Genomic DNA, 17,902 nt, shown 5'->3' with positions numbered 1-17,902 from the left:
TCAGAATTTTTAAATTTGGAGGTGTTAAACAATACTCAAAGAACAAAAACTCTTTTCAAGGTCCATAAATATATATATATATATATATATATATAAACAAAGAGGTGTGAAACAAAAATATGCGAAAACTAACAAATGTGAACATTGAAAGCTGGGAGTACGACGAAGAAACACAATTGTTGGATCAAAATATTGCAACTTTGAAGATCATTAACAAATCTAAACAGTTAGATGAGATAATAAAAATAATCTCATTTGTTATATTTAAATTTACCCCTAAATGTGAATTTGCTATCTTATTATATAAAGTTTGATGTCAAAATTACTCATTAACAAGATTGTGACATGTGTCAAATATATTGATTAGATGTTGACATGTGTCAAAAAAAAATTCTTTTTTTTTATAAACGTAGTAGGGCACCTAATTATATTTACAGAATTTTACATTTCTATATTTCAAAAAATTATTTTTCTAAATCAAAAAGGTAAACAAACAAAATCAATATATTTTATGTTGTATGCTAATTCTCATTAACAAGATTGTGTCATGTGTTAAATGTATTGATTAGATGTTGACATGTGTCAAAAAAAATTCTTTTTTTTTTATAAACGTAATAGGACAGCTAATTATATTTACAGAATTTTACATTTTTATATTTCAAAATAATATATTTTCTAAATCAAAATGGAAAACTAACAAAATCAATATATTTTCTGTTGTATGCTAATTATATTATACATGTGTTCTCAATAAAATTTGACATGTGTAAGCAAAAACTTAACTTATTAAGCATGTATATTAATCAATAAATAATGAATAACAAAGTTAAAAAGAATATCATAAGTTATTTAACATAACTTTAGTCGGATATAAATTGTATTTATCGTTGTAATATAAATTTTTATTGTAAGTAAGTACACAAAACCATGAAAGAATAATGAACTTAAAAATAAAAAATTGCAATACATGATGTGTATTAGTATAGTTTTACATGTTTTATTTTAAAGATTTTAATGCATATAGTAATATAAGAAACCTTAAAAAAAATAGAAAAAATGAGTTTGTAGGAGTGAATTTTTGGTTAATTGATGAAAATTGACAAAAGTATTACTTATGAATTATGACATGTAGAAGAATAATATTTAGGATATTTTTGGATTTCCAAAAATTTTGTGGATGTTAACTGATTATTTTTATTGTTAAATTTAAAATACTAACCAATATACATATGATGCTCATATTATTTTTGTTATTAAAATTTTATCTCTAATCCAATAAGAAGTGAATTATAGTTTTACGATGAAATAGATAGTTAAATGTGATTACTAAATTGAATGTCTAACGACAAAAATTATTTTAGATTAAAAAATTTTCAAATATTAATATGTATCATTTCAAAAAAAATATATTTAAAATATTAGTAATTTTTTATGTTTGACATTATAATTTCAGAACATGTATTTTTGTAATGCATATGTTAAAACATAAGATAATTTGTAATAAATTATAATTTATAGGAAGAAATCTTCAGTTATTTGATGAGAATATCTCTATATCTTTTTTTATGTTTTCATTTTATAAACTTCACTCATTTAAAATTGATTTGACATGAGGTAAAATTAACACTGATGAGAAAACAACATAACAAATATCTCTTAAATAATGTTGATTCAGTTTTTCTGCGAATTATATTTGTTAATTTTTATTTGATATCATGTATTAATTATGTTGATATAAAATATTTAGTTCTATGCATTAAGATGAAATGTGTAATTAAACTTAAAATATAGTTTATTATGATGGTATAGATATTTAAATGGTAATCTCTGTCCTATAAATGTTTTTGGGTAAATCATCAATATTAATAAACAATAAATATTATATCTTTCATAAAACTTCAACCAAAAAGAAAATATACTGCATAGTTCAAATAGTATAAATTGTTATATTAATAAAATTTGTACATAGAAATTTGAGAAAATATTATAAAATAGAACAAAAAAAACCTTAAAAATCTTACATAATGAAACTGAGAGAGTATTAGGATGAAATATAAGAAATCCATATTCAATATTAAAATGTTATAAGATAAAATCTAAAAACATGTATATTACTACTTAATTATTATCAATAATTTTTTAAAATTTTTATCTGCGTAATAATGCGGGTCTTATCTAGTAATATATAAACATATAAATCTATGATTTTATTTAGTAATTGACTGGTTCTCCCGCTATCTCCTGCAAACGCAGCGTTTGCGGGAGATAGCGGTTGCTAGCGATTGGAACCAATCACACAAACCGCTTCCAATCGCTCCTAATCGCTCCCAACCGCTTCAAACCACTGAATTCCAAAAGCTGCTTCCCGCAAGCGTTTGCGGTTGCGGGCGATTGCATTTGGAAATTTTTTTTTTTTGTAAAAAACTTAAAAAAAAAACTTAAAAGAAACCAATGATAATTAATTTTTTTTTCTTATATCTTCTATCTAACCATTTTACTCATTAAGGATGGGAGAAAATGAAATACGTATACAATTGCAGAGATTATAAAATAAACAATTAGAAGAAAATAATATTCCAATTAACAATAACCCGGAAAACTTGATGTAAATTTAATGGCACATTGCACATAAGTTCAAAAAAATCTAAATAAATATAATATTTCATCAAAAATTTAAGAAAATAAGATTATTTGTGAAAAATATTAAACAAAATCACCAGTGACTCTTTTCAACTCTCATTTGACCATTCCTACCGATGCAACTACTGACCCACGATCTAAGAGAAAAGAGAAAAGATCTACGATCTAAAGCATATGTTTTATCATTTATCAAATTATTTGATTAAATTTTTGGTGAAAAACCAAACGCATATAGAATAAGTATTTCAATATGAAATTTTTTTTTTTTTGAATAATTATTTTAGTATTTTTTCAATAAATTGTAAGATAAAAATTTGTGTTTTTAAACATTTATATATTATATATCACATTTATTATGTTCCAACCGCTATTGCACCCGCTGGTCAACCAGTCGTAAACCTCCCGCAAACACACCAATTTTAAACTGCTAAACCAGTAGTTCAAAACGCTTAATAACGCTTGAAACCGCAATCGCCCGCTTCCGCAATCTCCCGCAACCGCAACCACAACTGCAGCGTTTGAACCAGTCAGGCCCTTATTAACTTGTAAGTTTAAAAAATACTTAGAAAACAATAAATTCGAAACTTGTTTTTGTATTCCATAAAAGTTTATATATAATAAACAAAGAGGTGTAAAATATAAAGGTGAAAAACATAAAGGGGTGAAAAAATTATTAGGTGCGATTTTTGAAGATAGGGTTATGACGAAAAGATGCAAAAATATAAAAATAAAGACGTGTGAAACAAAAATGTGTTAAACAAAAAGATGCAAAAACTAACAAGTGCAAATATTGAAATCAAGGGGTACGACGAAGAAACACAATTGTTAAATCAAAACACTGCAACTTTATATAAATAAAGAGGTGTAAAACAAAAGGGTGTGAAAACTAACGGGTGCCAACATAGAAAGCTAGAGGTGCAACGAAGAAACACAATTGTTGGACTGAAACTTTGCAACTTTTGATATCATTANTATAGAAAGCTAGAGGTGCAACAAAGAAACACAATTGTTGGACTGAAACTTTGCAACTTTTGAGATCATTAACAAAGGGTGAGATCATTAATCATACTCAAACAACAAAAACTCTTTCAAAGTCCATAAACAAAGAGTGTGAAAACAAAGAGGTGTGAAACAAAAAGGTGTGAAAACTAACAAGTGCAACCATTGAAAGCTAGGGGTACAACGAATAAATACAATTTTTGGATCAAAACATTGCAACTTTATATAAACAAAGAGGTGTAAAACAAAAGGGTGTGAAAACTAACAGGTGCCAATATGGAAAGCTGGGGGTGCAACGAAGAAACACAATTGTTGGACAAAAACTTTGCAAATTTGAGATCATTAACAAAGGATGAGATCATTAATAATACTAAAAGAACAAAAACTCTNGTAGGGGGTACGACGAAGAAACACAATTGTTGGATCAAAACATTGCAACTTTATATAAACAAAGAGGTGTAAAACAAAAGGGTGTGAAAACTAACGGTGCCATCATGGAAAGCTGGGGGTGCAACGAAGAAACACAATTGGTGGACCAAAACTTTGCAACTTTGAGATCATTAACAAAGGGTGAGATCATTAATAATACTCAAAGAACAAAAACTCTTTTCAAAGTCCATAAAAATCTGTATATATATAAAAACAAAGAGTGTGAAAACAAAGAGGTGTGAAACAAAAATGTGCGAAAACTAACAAGTGCAACCATTGAAAGCTAGGGGTACAACGAAGAAACACAATTGTTGGATCAAAACATTGCAACTTTATATAAACAAAGAGGTGTAAAACAAAAGGGTGTGAAAACTAACGGTGCCATCATGGAAAGCTGGGGGTGCAACGAAGAAACACAATTGGTGGACCAAAACTTTGCAACTTTGAGATCATTAACAAAGGGTGAGATCATTAATAATACTCAAAGAACAAAAACTCTTTTCAAAGTCCATAAAAATCTGTATATATATAAAAACAAAGAGTGTGAAAACAAAGAGGTGTGAAACAAAAATGTGCGAAAACTAACAAGTGCAACCATTGAAAGGTAGGGGGTACGACGAAGAAACACAATTGTTGGATCAAAACATTGCAACTTTATATAAACAAAGAGGTGTAAAACAAAAGGGTGTGAAAACTAACGGTGCCATCATGGAAAGCTGGGGGTGCAACGAAGAAACACAATTGGTGGACCAAAACTTTGCAACTTTGAGATCATTAACAAAGGGTGAGATCATTAATAATACTCAAAGAACAAAAACTCTTTTCAAAGTCCATAAAAATCTGTATATATATAAAAACAAAGAGTGTGAAAACAAAGAGGTGTGAAACAAAAATGTGCGAAAACTAACAAGTGCAACCATTGAAAGGTAGGGGGTACGACGAAGAAACACAATTGTTGGATCAAAACATTGCAACTTTATATAAACAAAGAGGTGTAAAACAAAAGGGTGTGAAAACTAACGGTGCCATCATGGAAAGCTGGGGGTGCAACGAAGAAACACAATTGGTGGACCAAAACTTTGCAACTTTGAGATCATTAACAAAGGGTGAGATTATTAATAATAATCAAAGAACAAAAACTCTTTTCAAAGTCCATAAAAATATGTATATATATAAAAACAAAGAGTGTGAAAACAAAGAGATGAGAAATAAAAAGGTGTGAAAACTAACAAGTGCAACCATTGAGAGCTAGGGGTACAACGAAGAAACACAATGGTTGGATCAAAACATTGCAACTTTATATAAACAAAGAGGTGTAAAACAAAAGGGTGTGAAAACTAACGGGTGCCAACATAGAAAGCTGGGGGTGCAACGAAAAAACACAATAGTTGGACCGAAACATTGCAATTTTTGAGATCATTAACAAAGGGTTAAATAGGTGCGATTTTTAAAGATGGGGGTACGACGAAGAAACACGATTATTGGAAGAAAGAAAACTTGCAACTATTGGGATCATTAATAATTTTAAACCGTTAGATGAGATAATAGAAACAATTTTATCAGTTAGATTAAAGTTGACCTTATTTAGTACTCAGAAAACAATTTTTTGAAACTTGTTTATGTAGTCAAGAAAACTTTATATATAATAAACAAAGAGGTGTAAGACATAGAGGTGTGAAATGTAAATGTGTAAAAATTAATAGATGTGAAACATGGAGGTACAACAAAGAGGTGTGAAATAAAAAGGTGTAAAAATTAATGGATGTGATTTTTGAAACCAAGAGGTACAACAAAGAGATGCAAAAAATTAAGAGGTGTGATTTTTGAAAGATGGGGGTGCGACGAAAAGACACGATTAATAATTTTAAACCGTTGGATTAAAAGTGGAACTAATCTTATCCATTGGATTAAAAGTTGACACAAAAAGTGGGTTTGCTATTATATATAGATTATGGTAATAATACTAACATAAAAGTAACATTTAGTTTTATATGATTTTGTTAATAAGTTATTTTTATTAACTTTATATTAATTGTTATGTTTAAAGCTTTTTAAGAATATTTTACTTATATTGATTTTAAGAAATCAATATAACTTTGACTTGTATATCTGTAAGTAAATTTTAGTGAAATTTTGCCTTAAAATAGTATGTAATTATTTTATTAGTTTTAATAAGTGATATTTAAATTTGTGTAAGAATTGATGACATATCTAATTATTATTCAGTTAATTATTTTCTTTTTAAAATACAATAGCATGTTAATGTAATTAAGTAAAAAAGTTAAGAGTATTTTGCTAAAAGGTGCACCGAGTTCTATAGCGGCGACACATCAGCTTTTTCAAGAGTGTGCTTCTCTATTAATATATAGGAGATAAGTTGAACCATCAATTATACAAAAATCTGAAAGAATTTTTTTTTGTTGGAATAACAAAGAAATCCAAGTTAAAAAAGGTCATGGAAAAAAGGAAAACAGTACCTAAGAAATTATCCAAAGATTCAAATCCCAAAAGGGAAAGGATTATTTGAACTGATCTCTTGGCTCTTCTCTATAAAAACTCTTAGCCCCTTCTCAACATCTCACCAAACAAATTCATTACATACTTTCATATCTCTCTTCAAAAAACTTGTTTCTCTCATTCCGAAGTTAAAAACCAGAAACACGATCATGGCTTTGATTAATAACAACATGCTTTTCACTTCATTGTTGATTCTTGTAGCTCTTTTTGGAGTTGCGGTTGGAGGAACCATTCACAAGGTCGGCGATTCGAATGGATGGACTATGATGGGAGATTATGAGACTTGGGCTTCTTCAAGAACTTTTCAAGTCGGAGATTCTTTGGTGTTCGCATACAACAACAATTTCCACGACGTCACTGAAGTCACTCACAATGATTTCGAGATGTGTGAATCATCTAAACCGCTTATGAGATACACAAGTGGATCCGACTCAATCACTCTAACCAAACCGGGACTCCAACAGTTCATATGCGGAGTTCCTGGTCACTGCAAGTCGGGACAAAAACTTCAAATTCACGTTTTACCAGCCTCGTTGGGTCCTGTGGCTGGACCGGTTCCTAGACCGGTCCGATCACCAAGCTCTTCCTCGTCTCCTTCACCAGCCAAGGCTCCACGATATCAGCATCAGATGGCTCCGTCACCTCTTCAAAGCTGTGCCTCGAAGTCAGCTTCTTGGATCGGCTTTAGCTTGTTGGCCTTGATCTTAGCATTCTAGTCTTGTCTTTTATCATTACATCTTTGTTTTTTTTAGCGAGTGTCAACGTTCGTTTAATTGTTAAACAGTGAAACAACATATTCTTTTATTTTTCCATTACTCTAATTAGTTAGGTTTTGATTCCTTGTAATATTTAGTTTATTCATTAATGCAATACTTTTTTTAATAAAGAATATCAGGGATAGTATCATCAGTAATTCACCACCATAAACAAGTGACCCCGTTTTTAAATAATATTAATCGATATATACAACAAATGCAAATCTTCAAATTTGCTGTACCATCCAAATTTGAATTTTCAATAAATTAAATTGAAACAAAGGATATATAAACATTCAAGCAAATGAGTGAATCTGTTTAGCTATAATTATGAACTAAAGATGTACCTATGAGCTTCCCTCTGTCAGCTAAGTCTTTCGTTATAGTTTCAAGCGTACAAAGTGAACTTACCAGCAATCACTTTTCCTATCAAACGTTCCCATAGGAAAATTCAGCCAATTGAAGGCAGCCAAATATTAATTAAACACACATATAAAAACGTCCGTGTCTTTTTGGCTTTCAACTAAGTGCTAAAGAGGTGTATTTATGGACTTGATTAGGGATTTTTATAGTTCACACGTTACTTACATCCTCTTATCTCAAACGTTTACTTCTTTGGTATATTACTCATTGATACACTACAAGCCCTTTTAAATATCTCAAACGTTTGCATATATCTCGAAAAGAGTCTCACTTAACCTTAAAACTTCTCTTTTCTGTTTCTATCTCCTCCACTCTTGTCTTGTCTCGAAAAAAAAAATGGTAAATAATAAGAAGAAAGTTGTAACTAAAACCCCTCCATCTCTCGCAGTTGTCAAAAAAAAGTCCCGAGGAAACAAAGATGCTGTTCCTGTTGAAGCACCGATTGTGACTTCGTATAATGATCGGATCAGGCCGTTGCTTGACACTGTGGACACACTGAGGAACCTGAATGTGATGAAAGAAGGGATACATCTTCCCACCATTGTCGTAGTTGGAGACCAGTCCTCAGGGAAGTCAAGTGTTCTTGAGTCCTTAGCAGGTACCAGTTTGCCTCGTGGCCAAGGAATCTGCACTCGGGTTCCTCTCGTCATGAGGCTTCAGCGAAGCTCTAGCCCTGAACCTGAGATCTGGCTTGAGTATAGGGACAAAGTGGTTCCTACGGACGAGGAAAACATTGCTGAAGCTATCCGTGCTGCAACAAAAGTGATTGCTGGTAAGCTCTCTCTCTCTCTGTTAAGTGTGTTTTTGCTGCAAACCTGCAAGAGAGATGACTGAGAATGAGAGGTTTATCTGAAAGACTGAAACTTGGAAGCTTGAGAGGAGTTAATTATATACTTTTCATAGAAAAACCTGAATTCCTAATTTGGTCTTTACTCATCTAATTTTTTTAAGCTGCTTAAACTAGTTCTGCTATATGATGGAACTTTTACAGTGTTATTATATGACAGAGGCTAACAAGTACTGACTATGATTACTGATGAAGTACTACAAATATACCTGTGCCGCAGGATCTGGTAAAGGAGTCTCAGATGCTCCCTTGACCCTTCATGTAAGGAAGGCTGGTGTTCCAGATCTTACCATGGTCGATCTTCCCGGGATAACTCGAGTTCCAGTGAATGGACAGCCGGAAAATATTTATGAGCAGATTTCTGGGATGATTATGAAGTACATCGAGCCTCAAGAATCGATAATCCTCAACGTTCTGTCAGCTACGGTCGACTTCACCACGTGCGAATCCATCCGCATGTCTAGAAAAGTTGACAAAACCGGCCAACGGACTCTGGCTGTTGTGACAAAGGCAGACATGGCTCCAGAAGGTCTCCTGCAGAAAGTAACAGCAGATGATGTGAGTATTGTACTTGGTTATGTCTGCGTCAGAAACCGCGTAGGAGACGAGACATATGAAGAAGCAAGGATACAAGAAGAGTTACTTTTCAAGACTCACCCACTACTGAGCCTGATTGATGAAGACATTGTGGGCATCCCTGTGTTAGCTCACAAGCTAATGCTTATCCAAGCAAGCATGATTAGCAGATGTTTGCCTGATATTGTACGCAAGATCAACCAGAAGTTGGAAACTGCTGTCCTTGAGTTGAACAAGTTACCAACAGTAATAGCTTCTACAGGGGAAGCATTGATGAAACTGATGGAGATCATTGGTTCTGCCAAAGAATCTCTATTGAGAATTCTCGTCCAAGGAGACTTCTCTGAATACCCTGATGATCAAAACATGCACTGTACTGCTCGCTTGGCTGATATGTTAAGCCAATTCTCAGATGATCTACAAGCAAAACCCAAGGATGCAACCGAGTTCTTGATGGATGAAATCAAGATCCTTGACGAATGCAAATGCGTGGGACTGCCCAATTTCATCCCTAGGTCAGCCTTCTTGGCTATACTCTCACAACATGTACATGCCATACATGACAAGCCAGTAGAGTTCATCAAGAAGATATGGAACTACATTGAAGACGTTATCTCATCAGTCATTTCTAAACATTCTGAAAACTTCCCACAGATTCAATCTTCCATTAAACGAGCAGGTCGGAATCTAATCTCCAAGATCAAAGAACAATCAGTGAACAGAGTGATCGAAATCGTCGAGATGGAGAAACTCACAGACTACACATGTAACCCTGACTACATGACGTGTTTGACTCAGAAGACAAACCAACAAGAGAGCTTCATCTATGCTGTTTTGATGGATGGGAACAAACCTGAATACTTCTCTGTGACTGGATTCGGGAATTTGAAGATCTCGCATCTGCGAAAGTACCACGCTCATCTGCTACATCCGGCGTTCGATATGAAGATGAGGATCACATCGTACTGGACGATCGTCTTGCGGAGGATCGTGGACAACCTTGCGCTGTATCTTCAGCTATCTGTGAAGCATCTCGTGAACGGTCAGTTTCAGAAGGAGATTGTGGCGGAAATGGTGGATGCAAAAGCTGGCGGAGGAGTTGAGAGGATGTTGGAGGAGTCTCCGCTGGTGGCGAGTAAAAGGGAGAAGCTGAAGAACAGTATCAAGCTACTGAAAGAGTCTAAGGATGCTGTAGCCGCCATTGTTGATCAGAATTGATGGTCGATTGTTTCTTCTTTGGTGAAGATCGGGTCGGGTTATGGAGATCGTTGATTGGTTTGCTTCTGTTAAGTCGGGTCGGGTTTATTTAGGGCCTCTTATGGGTTTTATTTTGTGGAGTTGGGCCTTTTGTGTTTCTTTTAACTTTCAGATTTTCAAGTTTATGTTTTTAACTCTTTTTTTTTTTCTTTTCTTTTGGTATGGTAACCGATTGATTAAGCTAATTAAGCTTATCAGTATCTCATTCACTAATCATCAGAAGAATCTGATTAGAAGCGATAAACTGGCTGCAAAAAAGCCTACTAGACTTGTAAAAAAAAAAAATTTGTGATGATGGATATGAAGCTATTTGCCTATTTGATGCTTAGGTAGTTCTATGAAACTTGTAAAGCACGAATACATTTAGAATCTTGACATTATATTCTAAACCAAGCTAGGATAATGTTAATTCACTCTCTATGCATAGTTAAATTTTCTCATCTGAATCAAACAAGAGAGTAGAGAGTAGACATTAATGAGAACACTAATTCCAATAAATTATGTTCTGAACGTTGTCTACATAACTTAAATCATCTGCTACAAGTCTACAACACCATTCGAAATTACCACGCGTTGAGCCCGAGTAACGAAATCTATCAAGTATATTTATGAGCCACGCCTTTAGTCATCATAATTCCAAATGTGTACATACAAATTCCAAACGTCAACACCGGAGAATTCAGCCAATTGGAGTCAATAAAATATTCAAATACACACATATAATAAAGGATTTACTAGACTTTTTAGCTTCAGCTATGAGCTATATATAGGTGCAATTACCGACTTAATTAGTTTTTTTTTTCAATTCCAACATCAACATGCACGCTACTTGCATCCTTGCATCTCAAAGTAAAATCTCTATATATATCTCTGCATATCTCAAAGTAAAATCTCACTTACCCTTAATTAAAGCTTCTCTTTTCTGCCTATTATCTCTTCTACTCTTGTCTTGTCTCAAGAATCAAAATGGGAGGAAGTAAGAAGCATGTTGTCACTAGAACCTCCACTTCTCTCGCAATTGTTGAAACAAATCCTCCTCACAACAAAGATCTGGTTCCCGTTGAAGCACCCATTGTGTCTTCATACAATGACCGGATCAGGCCGTTGCTTGACACTGTCGACAGGCTAAGGAACCTGAATGTGATGCGAGAAGGGATCCAGCTTCCCACCATTGTCGTGGTTGGTGACCAGTCCTCAGGGAAGTCCAGTGTTCTTGAATCCTTGGCAGGCATCAGTTTGCCTCGTGGACAAGGAATCTGCACTAGGGTTCCTCTTGTCATGAGACTTCAGCGAAGCTCCAGCCCTGAACCTGAGATTTGGCTTGAGTACAGTGACAAAATTGTACATACGGATGAGGAACACATCACTGAAGCTATTTGCGCTGCAACAGATGTGATTGCCGGTAAGTTTACTCTTTCTCTCTCGGTTGTAAGTGTGTTTTTGCTACAAGGGATATTACTGAGAATGAGACCTTTAATCCGGAAAACAAATATTAGAAAGAAGTTGGTTTACCTACCATAGAAGCCCCTTAAATTAGAAAGTGCCTAGGTGTTTTATTTCTTATGTTCTGGAACTACTAGTTGGTAACGTTCTGATCTCTTTTCATGCTGTTAACTATACTAGTTTGCTATATTTTGAAACATTAGTGTTACTTACTTACCATAGAAGTCCCTAACCTTAGATGTGAACAAAAGTTGTTAAATGATTCTGGAACTCCTTGTTTGGTTGGTCTTTAGTCGTTTTGCTATATATAATAAAACTTACACTCCTAGTTTGAGACTAACCAGTTTTGACTTAATGTGCTGTAGGATCTGGCAAAGGGGTCTCAGACGCTCCATTGACCCTCCATGTGAAGAAGGAGGGTGTTCCAGATCTTACCATGGTCGATCTTCCCGGTATAACTCGAGTTCCAGTGAATGGCCAGCCGGAGAATATTTATGAGCAGATCTCTGGGATGATCATGAAGTACATTGAGCCACAAGAATCAATAATCCTCAATGTCCTGTCAGCTACGGTGGACTTCACCACCTGCGAATCAATTCGCATGTCAAGACAAGTTGACAAAACCGGTGAACGTACTCTGGCTGTCGTGACAAAGGCTGATATGGCTCCTGAGGGTCTCCTGCAGAAAGTAACAGCAGATGATGTGAGCATCGGTCTAGGCTACGTCTGTGTCAGAAACCGCATAGGAGAAGAGACGTATGAAGAGGCTAGGTTGCAAGAGGAGTTTCTTTTCAGGACTCATCCAATGCTAAGCCTGATCGATGATGACATAGTAGGCATCCCTGTTCTAGCTCAGAAGCTAATGCTTATCCAAGCAACTATGATTTCTCGCTGTTTGCCTGAGATTGTACGCAAGATCAATCACAAGATGGAGACTGCTGTCCTGGAGTTGAACAAGCTACCAATGGTGATGGCTTCTACTGGAGAAGCATTGATGGCATTGATGGACGTCATTGGTTCTGCCAAAGAGTCTCTGTTAAGAATACTCGTCCAAGGAGACTTCTCTGAGTTCCCAGATGATCAGAACATGCACTGTACCGCTCGCTTGGCTGATATGTTAAGCAAATTCTCAGACAATCTGCAGGCAAAGCCTGAGGACGTGAGTGAGTTCTTGATGGATGAGATCAAGATTCTTGACGAATGCAAGTGTGTTGGACTGCCCAATTTCATCCCCAGGTCAGCCTTCTTGGCTATCCTGTCACAACATGTTGATAGCGTGCATGACAAGCCAGTCGAGTTCATCAAGAAGATATGGGACTACATTGAAGTTGTTCTGTCATCCGTGATTGCCAAGTATTCTGAAAACTTTCCCCAGATTCAGTCTTCTATCAAACGAGCCGGTCGAAACCTAATCACCAAGATCAAGGAACAATCAGTGGAGCGAGTCATGGAGATCGTTGAGATGGAGAAGCTGACAGATTACACATGTAACCCTGACTACATGACGTCTTGGACTCAGAAGACTAGTGAACAACAAAATTTCATCCATGATGTGTTGGACGATTTTAACGAGCCTGAGTACTTCTCGTTAACTGGATTCGGGAATGTGAAGATTTCGCATCTGCGAAATTATCACGTACATCTGCTGCAACAAGGCTTTGATATGAAGATGAGGATCACATCGTACTGGACCATCGTCTTGCGGAGGATTGTGGACAACCTTGCTCTGTACCTTCAGCTATCTGTGAAGTATCTGGTCAACACTCATTTTCAGAAAGAGATCGTGGCGGAAATGGTGGATCCAAGAGCTGGAGGAGGAGTTGAGAGGATGCTAGAGGAGTCCCCGTCGGTGGCAAACAAGAGGGAGAAGCTGAAGAACAGTATCAAGCTGTTGAAGGAGTCGAAGGATGCTGTGGCCGCCATTGTTGATCAAAACTCTGGGTATGGAGATCGTTAAGCGATTGCTTCTTTCACAAGCTTTTGGTGAAGTCGGCGGGTCTGGTAATTGGGATCGTTGATTGATTTGCTTCGGTTAAGTTGGATCGGGTTTTTAGGGCTCTCTGATGGGTGTTTTTTTTTTTGGATTTGGGCCGTTTTGTTTTTTTTTTTCTTTTGAACTATCGGATCTTTTATGTTTATGTTATTGCCGTAACTCGTAACGTTTTAAGCTATTTTAGCTTAAACGTATTGTGGTCTTTTACCGTTTGGAATGAATTCTAGTTTTATGTTTTATGAATTTTATTGCAGAATTTAATTTCGCCAACTTTTTTTTTTTTTTATATTACTTTATGAATATGTTTTTATCTTGGTTCCGATTAAGTCCCAAAGAAACATATTTTGAGACTTGAAAATCAACAGTTACCAAAATTCAGATTCCAATGTCTTAACCACTAAACTAGACCATAGAACGCTTTGGCACAGATTCACCCATTTACTGTATTTTATCTCAAATAAAATAAAAAGAAGTTACTTAGTAGACTAGGAAATGTCGAATAAAGTCAATAACTTCGTATGATGGGTTTGCTCGGTAGAGGAAAAGAAAAATAAAGAGCAAGTTCGTACAGAATTAAAGTAAAGTTACAAGAGCTTCATTGGCCTTGTGAGCATAATCAAAAAAGAAATCAGTATCATTCACAAAAGTGGAAAACATAAAAATAAACTATAAAAAAACAAAAAAAAAATAAACTATATGAACTCACCATTATTACCCTATATTAGAGAAACGCTTTCATTCACAAAAGTGGATTACTAGTAAAAAACTTTTAAACTTTTATTGTTTTGTATTACCGAATGGGCTGAACAGTTGTTAAAGAAAGATAGAGATGAAGATAATACATGTGAATAATGTATATTATTACTAGTATTTTACATATACCTTCTTGTTCTAAAAACTAGGAGCAACTTTCAAAATACTTTGTAAAAGCTAAAACACCAAATGTCTAACATTTACATTTATTTCTTGTACAAAAAAAGCAGGAACAGCTTTTCAAACTTTTTCTTCACAAAAGTTAAAACACCCAACAAGGGCATCCACTCTATATATGTCACCACCAACAAGAGCTTAACTCACTAAAAACCTTAAGTCTTTTTCTTTTTCTTACTTTCTCAGTCTCTGGTTTTCTTCTAATCTTTAGCAAAAATGGGAGGTAGTAAGATGCCGAATGTGTATGAGATTAACGTGGATGGTGGGATGTCTTCCCTCTCAATAACCAACACAAATGTCCACGAGCATGTCCGTAATGAAGCACCAATCGTGTCATCTTACAATGACCGGATCAGGCCGTTGCTTGACACCGTCGACAAGCTGAGAAACCTGAATGTAATGAAAGAAGGGATCCAACTTCCCACCATTGTTGTGGTTGGAGACCAGTCTTCGGGGAAGTCAAGTGTTCTTGAGTCCTTAGCCGGAATCAGTTTACCTCGTGGGCAAGGAATCTGCACTAGGGTTCCTCTTGTGATGAGACTCCAAAGAAGTACTAGTCCTGAACCTGAGATATGGCTTGAGTTCAATGACAAAAGAGTTGATACTGACGAGGAGCATATCGCTGAAGCTATTAGCATCACAACTGAGGCAATTGCTGGTAACTTCTGACTTTCTCTATATCACAGTGTTAAAGTATGTTATAAGATATAAACCTGCAACTCTCAAGACAGACTCCTCACGCTTAGAAAACTAAGTATATTAGAGCCTATATGTGTTATTAGTAATCTGAATTTATTGCTGGGTACTGTAAATATGTTATATATCCATGTTGCAGGATCTGGTAAAGGGGTTTCAGACACTCCCTTAACCCTCCATGTGAAGAAGGCTGGTGTTCCTGATCTTACAATGGTTGATCTCCCTGGGATAACTCGAGTTCCGGTGAACGGACAGCCTGAAAACATCTACGAACAAATCTCCGGGATGATAATGAAGTACATCGAGCCACAAGAATCCATCATCCTCAATGTTCTGTCAGCTACAGTCGACTTCACGACCTGTGAATCCATCCGTATGTCTCGACAAGTCGACAAAACAGGGGAACGGACTCTGGCTGTCGTGACAAAAGCCGACATGGCTCCTGAAGGTCTCCTGGAGAAAGTAATGGCAGACGATGTGAGTATCGGACTAGGTTATGTCTGTGTAAGGAACCGTGTAGGTGATGAGACATATCAAGAAGCTAGGATGCAAGAAGAAATACTTTTCAAGACTCATCCATTGCTTTCTATGATTGACCATGACATTGTTGGCATCCCGGTTTTAGCTAAAAAATTGATGCAGATACAAGGAACAATGATATCACGTTGTTTGCCTGATATAGTACAGAAGATCAAAGAGAAGATGGAAGCAAGTTACCTCGAGTTGAATAAGCTTCCAATGGTAATGACTTCAACACAAGAAGCTTTGATGACTTTCATGAACATCATTGGTTCTGCCAAGGAGTGTCTCCAAAGGATTCTTGTACAAGGAGACTTCATTGACTATCAAGATGATCAAACCATGCACTCTACTGCTCGTTTGGCTGACATGTTGGGCCAATTCTCAGACAATCTACAAGCACAGCCAGTGATAGATGAGTTCTTGATGGATGAGATCAAAGTTTTAGAAGAGTGTAAGACTATCGGATTGCCTAATTTCATCCCAAGATCTGCCTTCTTAGCTATCCTTTCACAACATATTGATGCAATTCATACGAAGCCGGTTGAGTTCATTACAGAAACATGCGACTACATTGAAGGTGTTCTGTTATCTGTTCTTACCAAATACTCTGAAAATTTCCCACAGATTCAATCTTCAATCAAACGAGCCGGTCGGAATCTAATCACCAAGATCAAGGAACAATCAGTGAACCGTGTGATCGAGATTGTTGAAATGGAGAAACAGACGGATTACACATGTAACCCTGAGTACATGACAGCTTACACACAGAAGATTGCTGCACAAGAAAACTTTATCTATGCTGTAGTAAACAATTATTCGAACGTCCACTCATTAACTGCATATGGTTTTGGGGAGGTTACGGTTTCGCATCTTCGGACGTATGATGCACAGTTGCTAAGGCAAGCGTTCGACATGAAGGTTAGAATCACAGCGTACTGGACGATCGTTGTAAGAAGGATTGTGGATAACCTTGCTCTTTACCTTCAGTTCTCTGTGAAGAATCTTGTGAACAATCAGTTTCATAAGGAGATCGTTGCGGAATTGGTGAGTCCTGGAAGTGGAGGAGAAGTTGAGAAGATGCTGGAGGAGTCTCCGTCGATGACGAGCAAGAGGGAGAAGCTTAAAAACAGTATTAAGCTCTTGAATGAGTCCAAGGAAGCCGTTGCCGCCATTGCTGATCAGAATTCTGGGTAAAGAGATTGTTAAGCGATTGCTTCTTGGTGAAGGAAGATCGTGTTTTTAGGGTTTTGATCTAATAATTTTCTTTTCAAAGTTTGGGATTTTGGTTATCTCTCTGTTATGTTTTAAAACTCTGTTTTTTTTTTTCTGTTCGCTTAACGTCGTAATAATATATAGAATATATTATAGATTGTTGTATAAGTATAGCTGAAACCCAGTTTATAAATAAAATGATTAACTTAAAATAAAGACAAGAGGGATGATTAAAACTTACTTTATTTAAACTTAATTTAAATACAAGTAAAGGTACAAACTTTGAAAACAAACTTATGAAAACTAGAGAGTAAGATGTATAGGGAGTTTGTGAATGATCGCTATAAAACCCTCTGCCCTTTCCTACTACTTTCACTTTCTTATTTATATAAAGCTGTATGAAGTTGCATGAAGTTGCATAAATTGTTGTAGACGTGTCCTATTTTTGAAATTGCGATAGATGAGTAATCCTTTGTTGATTGAAGTCTTTGTCTTGTTATAGTCTTGAAGTTTTCATTTCTTGGTCTTGAAGTCTTGTATTGATAGTTGAGCTATTGCATAATTGGGTTTTTGTCTTCATCTTGTCTTGAAAATTGGAGTCTTGATGGAGTCGGTGGAAGAGGTTGCTTCTTTTTTCTACAAAATTATATACTAAATATATAT

The 17,902-nt window shown here is 35.4% G+C and overlaps 4 protein-coding genes across 4 annotated transcripts; all 4 read left to right on the top strand.

The window, feature by feature from the left end:
• Positions 6,728–7,301, top strand: LOC104789335 (mavicyanin-like). The gene has a single exon (XM_010515052.2). The coding sequence runs from the start codon at positions 6,735–6,737 to the stop codon at positions 7,299–7,301; it is 567 nt and encodes a 188-aa protein (XP_010513354.1). The 5' UTR covers positions 6,728–6,734.
• On the top strand, positions 8,100–10,417 carry LOC104787122 (dynamin-related protein 4C). The gene is made up of 2 exons (XM_010512641.2): positions 8,100–8,535; positions 8,831–10,417. Exons 1-2 carry the CDS (start codon positions 8,100–8,102, stop codon positions 10,402–10,404), a joined length of 2,010 nt encoding a protein of 669 aa, XP_010510943.1. The 3' UTR covers positions 10,405–10,417.
• LOC104789334 (dynamin-related protein 4C-like) lies at positions 11,410–13,843 on the top strand. The gene is made up of 2 exons (XM_010515050.1): positions 11,410–11,845; positions 12,252–13,843. The coding sequence occupies exons 1-2, from the start codon at positions 11,410–11,412 to the stop codon at positions 13,841–13,843; spliced, it is 2,028 nt and encodes a 675-aa protein (XP_010513352.1).
• Positions 14,792–17,444, top strand: LOC104787120 (dynamin-related protein 4C-like). The gene is made up of 2 exons (XM_010512639.2): positions 14,792–15,467; positions 15,645–17,444. Exons 1-2 carry the CDS (start codon positions 15,026–15,028, stop codon positions 17,219–17,221), a joined length of 2,019 nt encoding a protein of 672 aa, XP_010510941.1. The 5' UTR covers positions 14,792–15,025; the 3' UTR covers positions 17,222–17,444.

The sequence above is a fragment of the Camelina sativa genome, chromosome 5, assembly GCF_000633955.1.
Source record: "Camelina sativa cultivar DH55 chromosome 5, Cs, whole genome shotgun sequence".
NCBI classification, from domain to species: Eukaryota; Viridiplantae; Streptophyta; class Magnoliopsida; order Brassicales; family Brassicaceae; genus Camelina; species Camelina sativa.
This window is presented reverse-complemented; position numbering and strand designations above follow the sequence as displayed.

Bases quoted from the DNA above. Each gene is read 5' to 3' on its own strand.
- LOC104789334 (XM_010515050.1), top strand. From the start codon at position 11,410: ATGGGAGGAAGTAAGAAGCATGTTGTCACTAGAACCTCCACTTCTCTC. The intron at 11,846-12,251 runs GTAAGTTTACTC...AATGTGCTGTAG, and splicing joins TGCAACAGATGTGATTGCCG to GATCTGGCAAAGGGGTCTCA.
- LOC104787122 (XM_010512641.2), top strand. From the start codon at position 8,100: ATGGTAAATAATAAGAAGAAAGTTGTAACTAAAACCCCTCCATCTCTC. The intron at 8,536-8,830 runs GTAAGCTCTCTC...CCTGTGCCGCAG, and splicing joins TGCAACAAAAGTGATTGCTG to GATCTGGTAAAGGAGTCTCA.
- LOC104787120 (XM_010512639.2), top strand. From the start codon at position 15,026: ATGGGAGGTAGTAAGATGCCGAATGTGTATGAGATTAACGTGGATGGT. The intron at 15,468-15,644 runs GTAACTTCTGAC...TCCATGTTGCAG, and splicing joins CACAACTGAGGCAATTGCTG to GATCTGGTAAAGGGGTTTCA.
- LOC104789335 (XM_010515052.2), top strand. From the start codon at position 6,735: ATGGCTTTGATTAATAACAACATGCTTTTCACTTCATTGTTGATTCTT.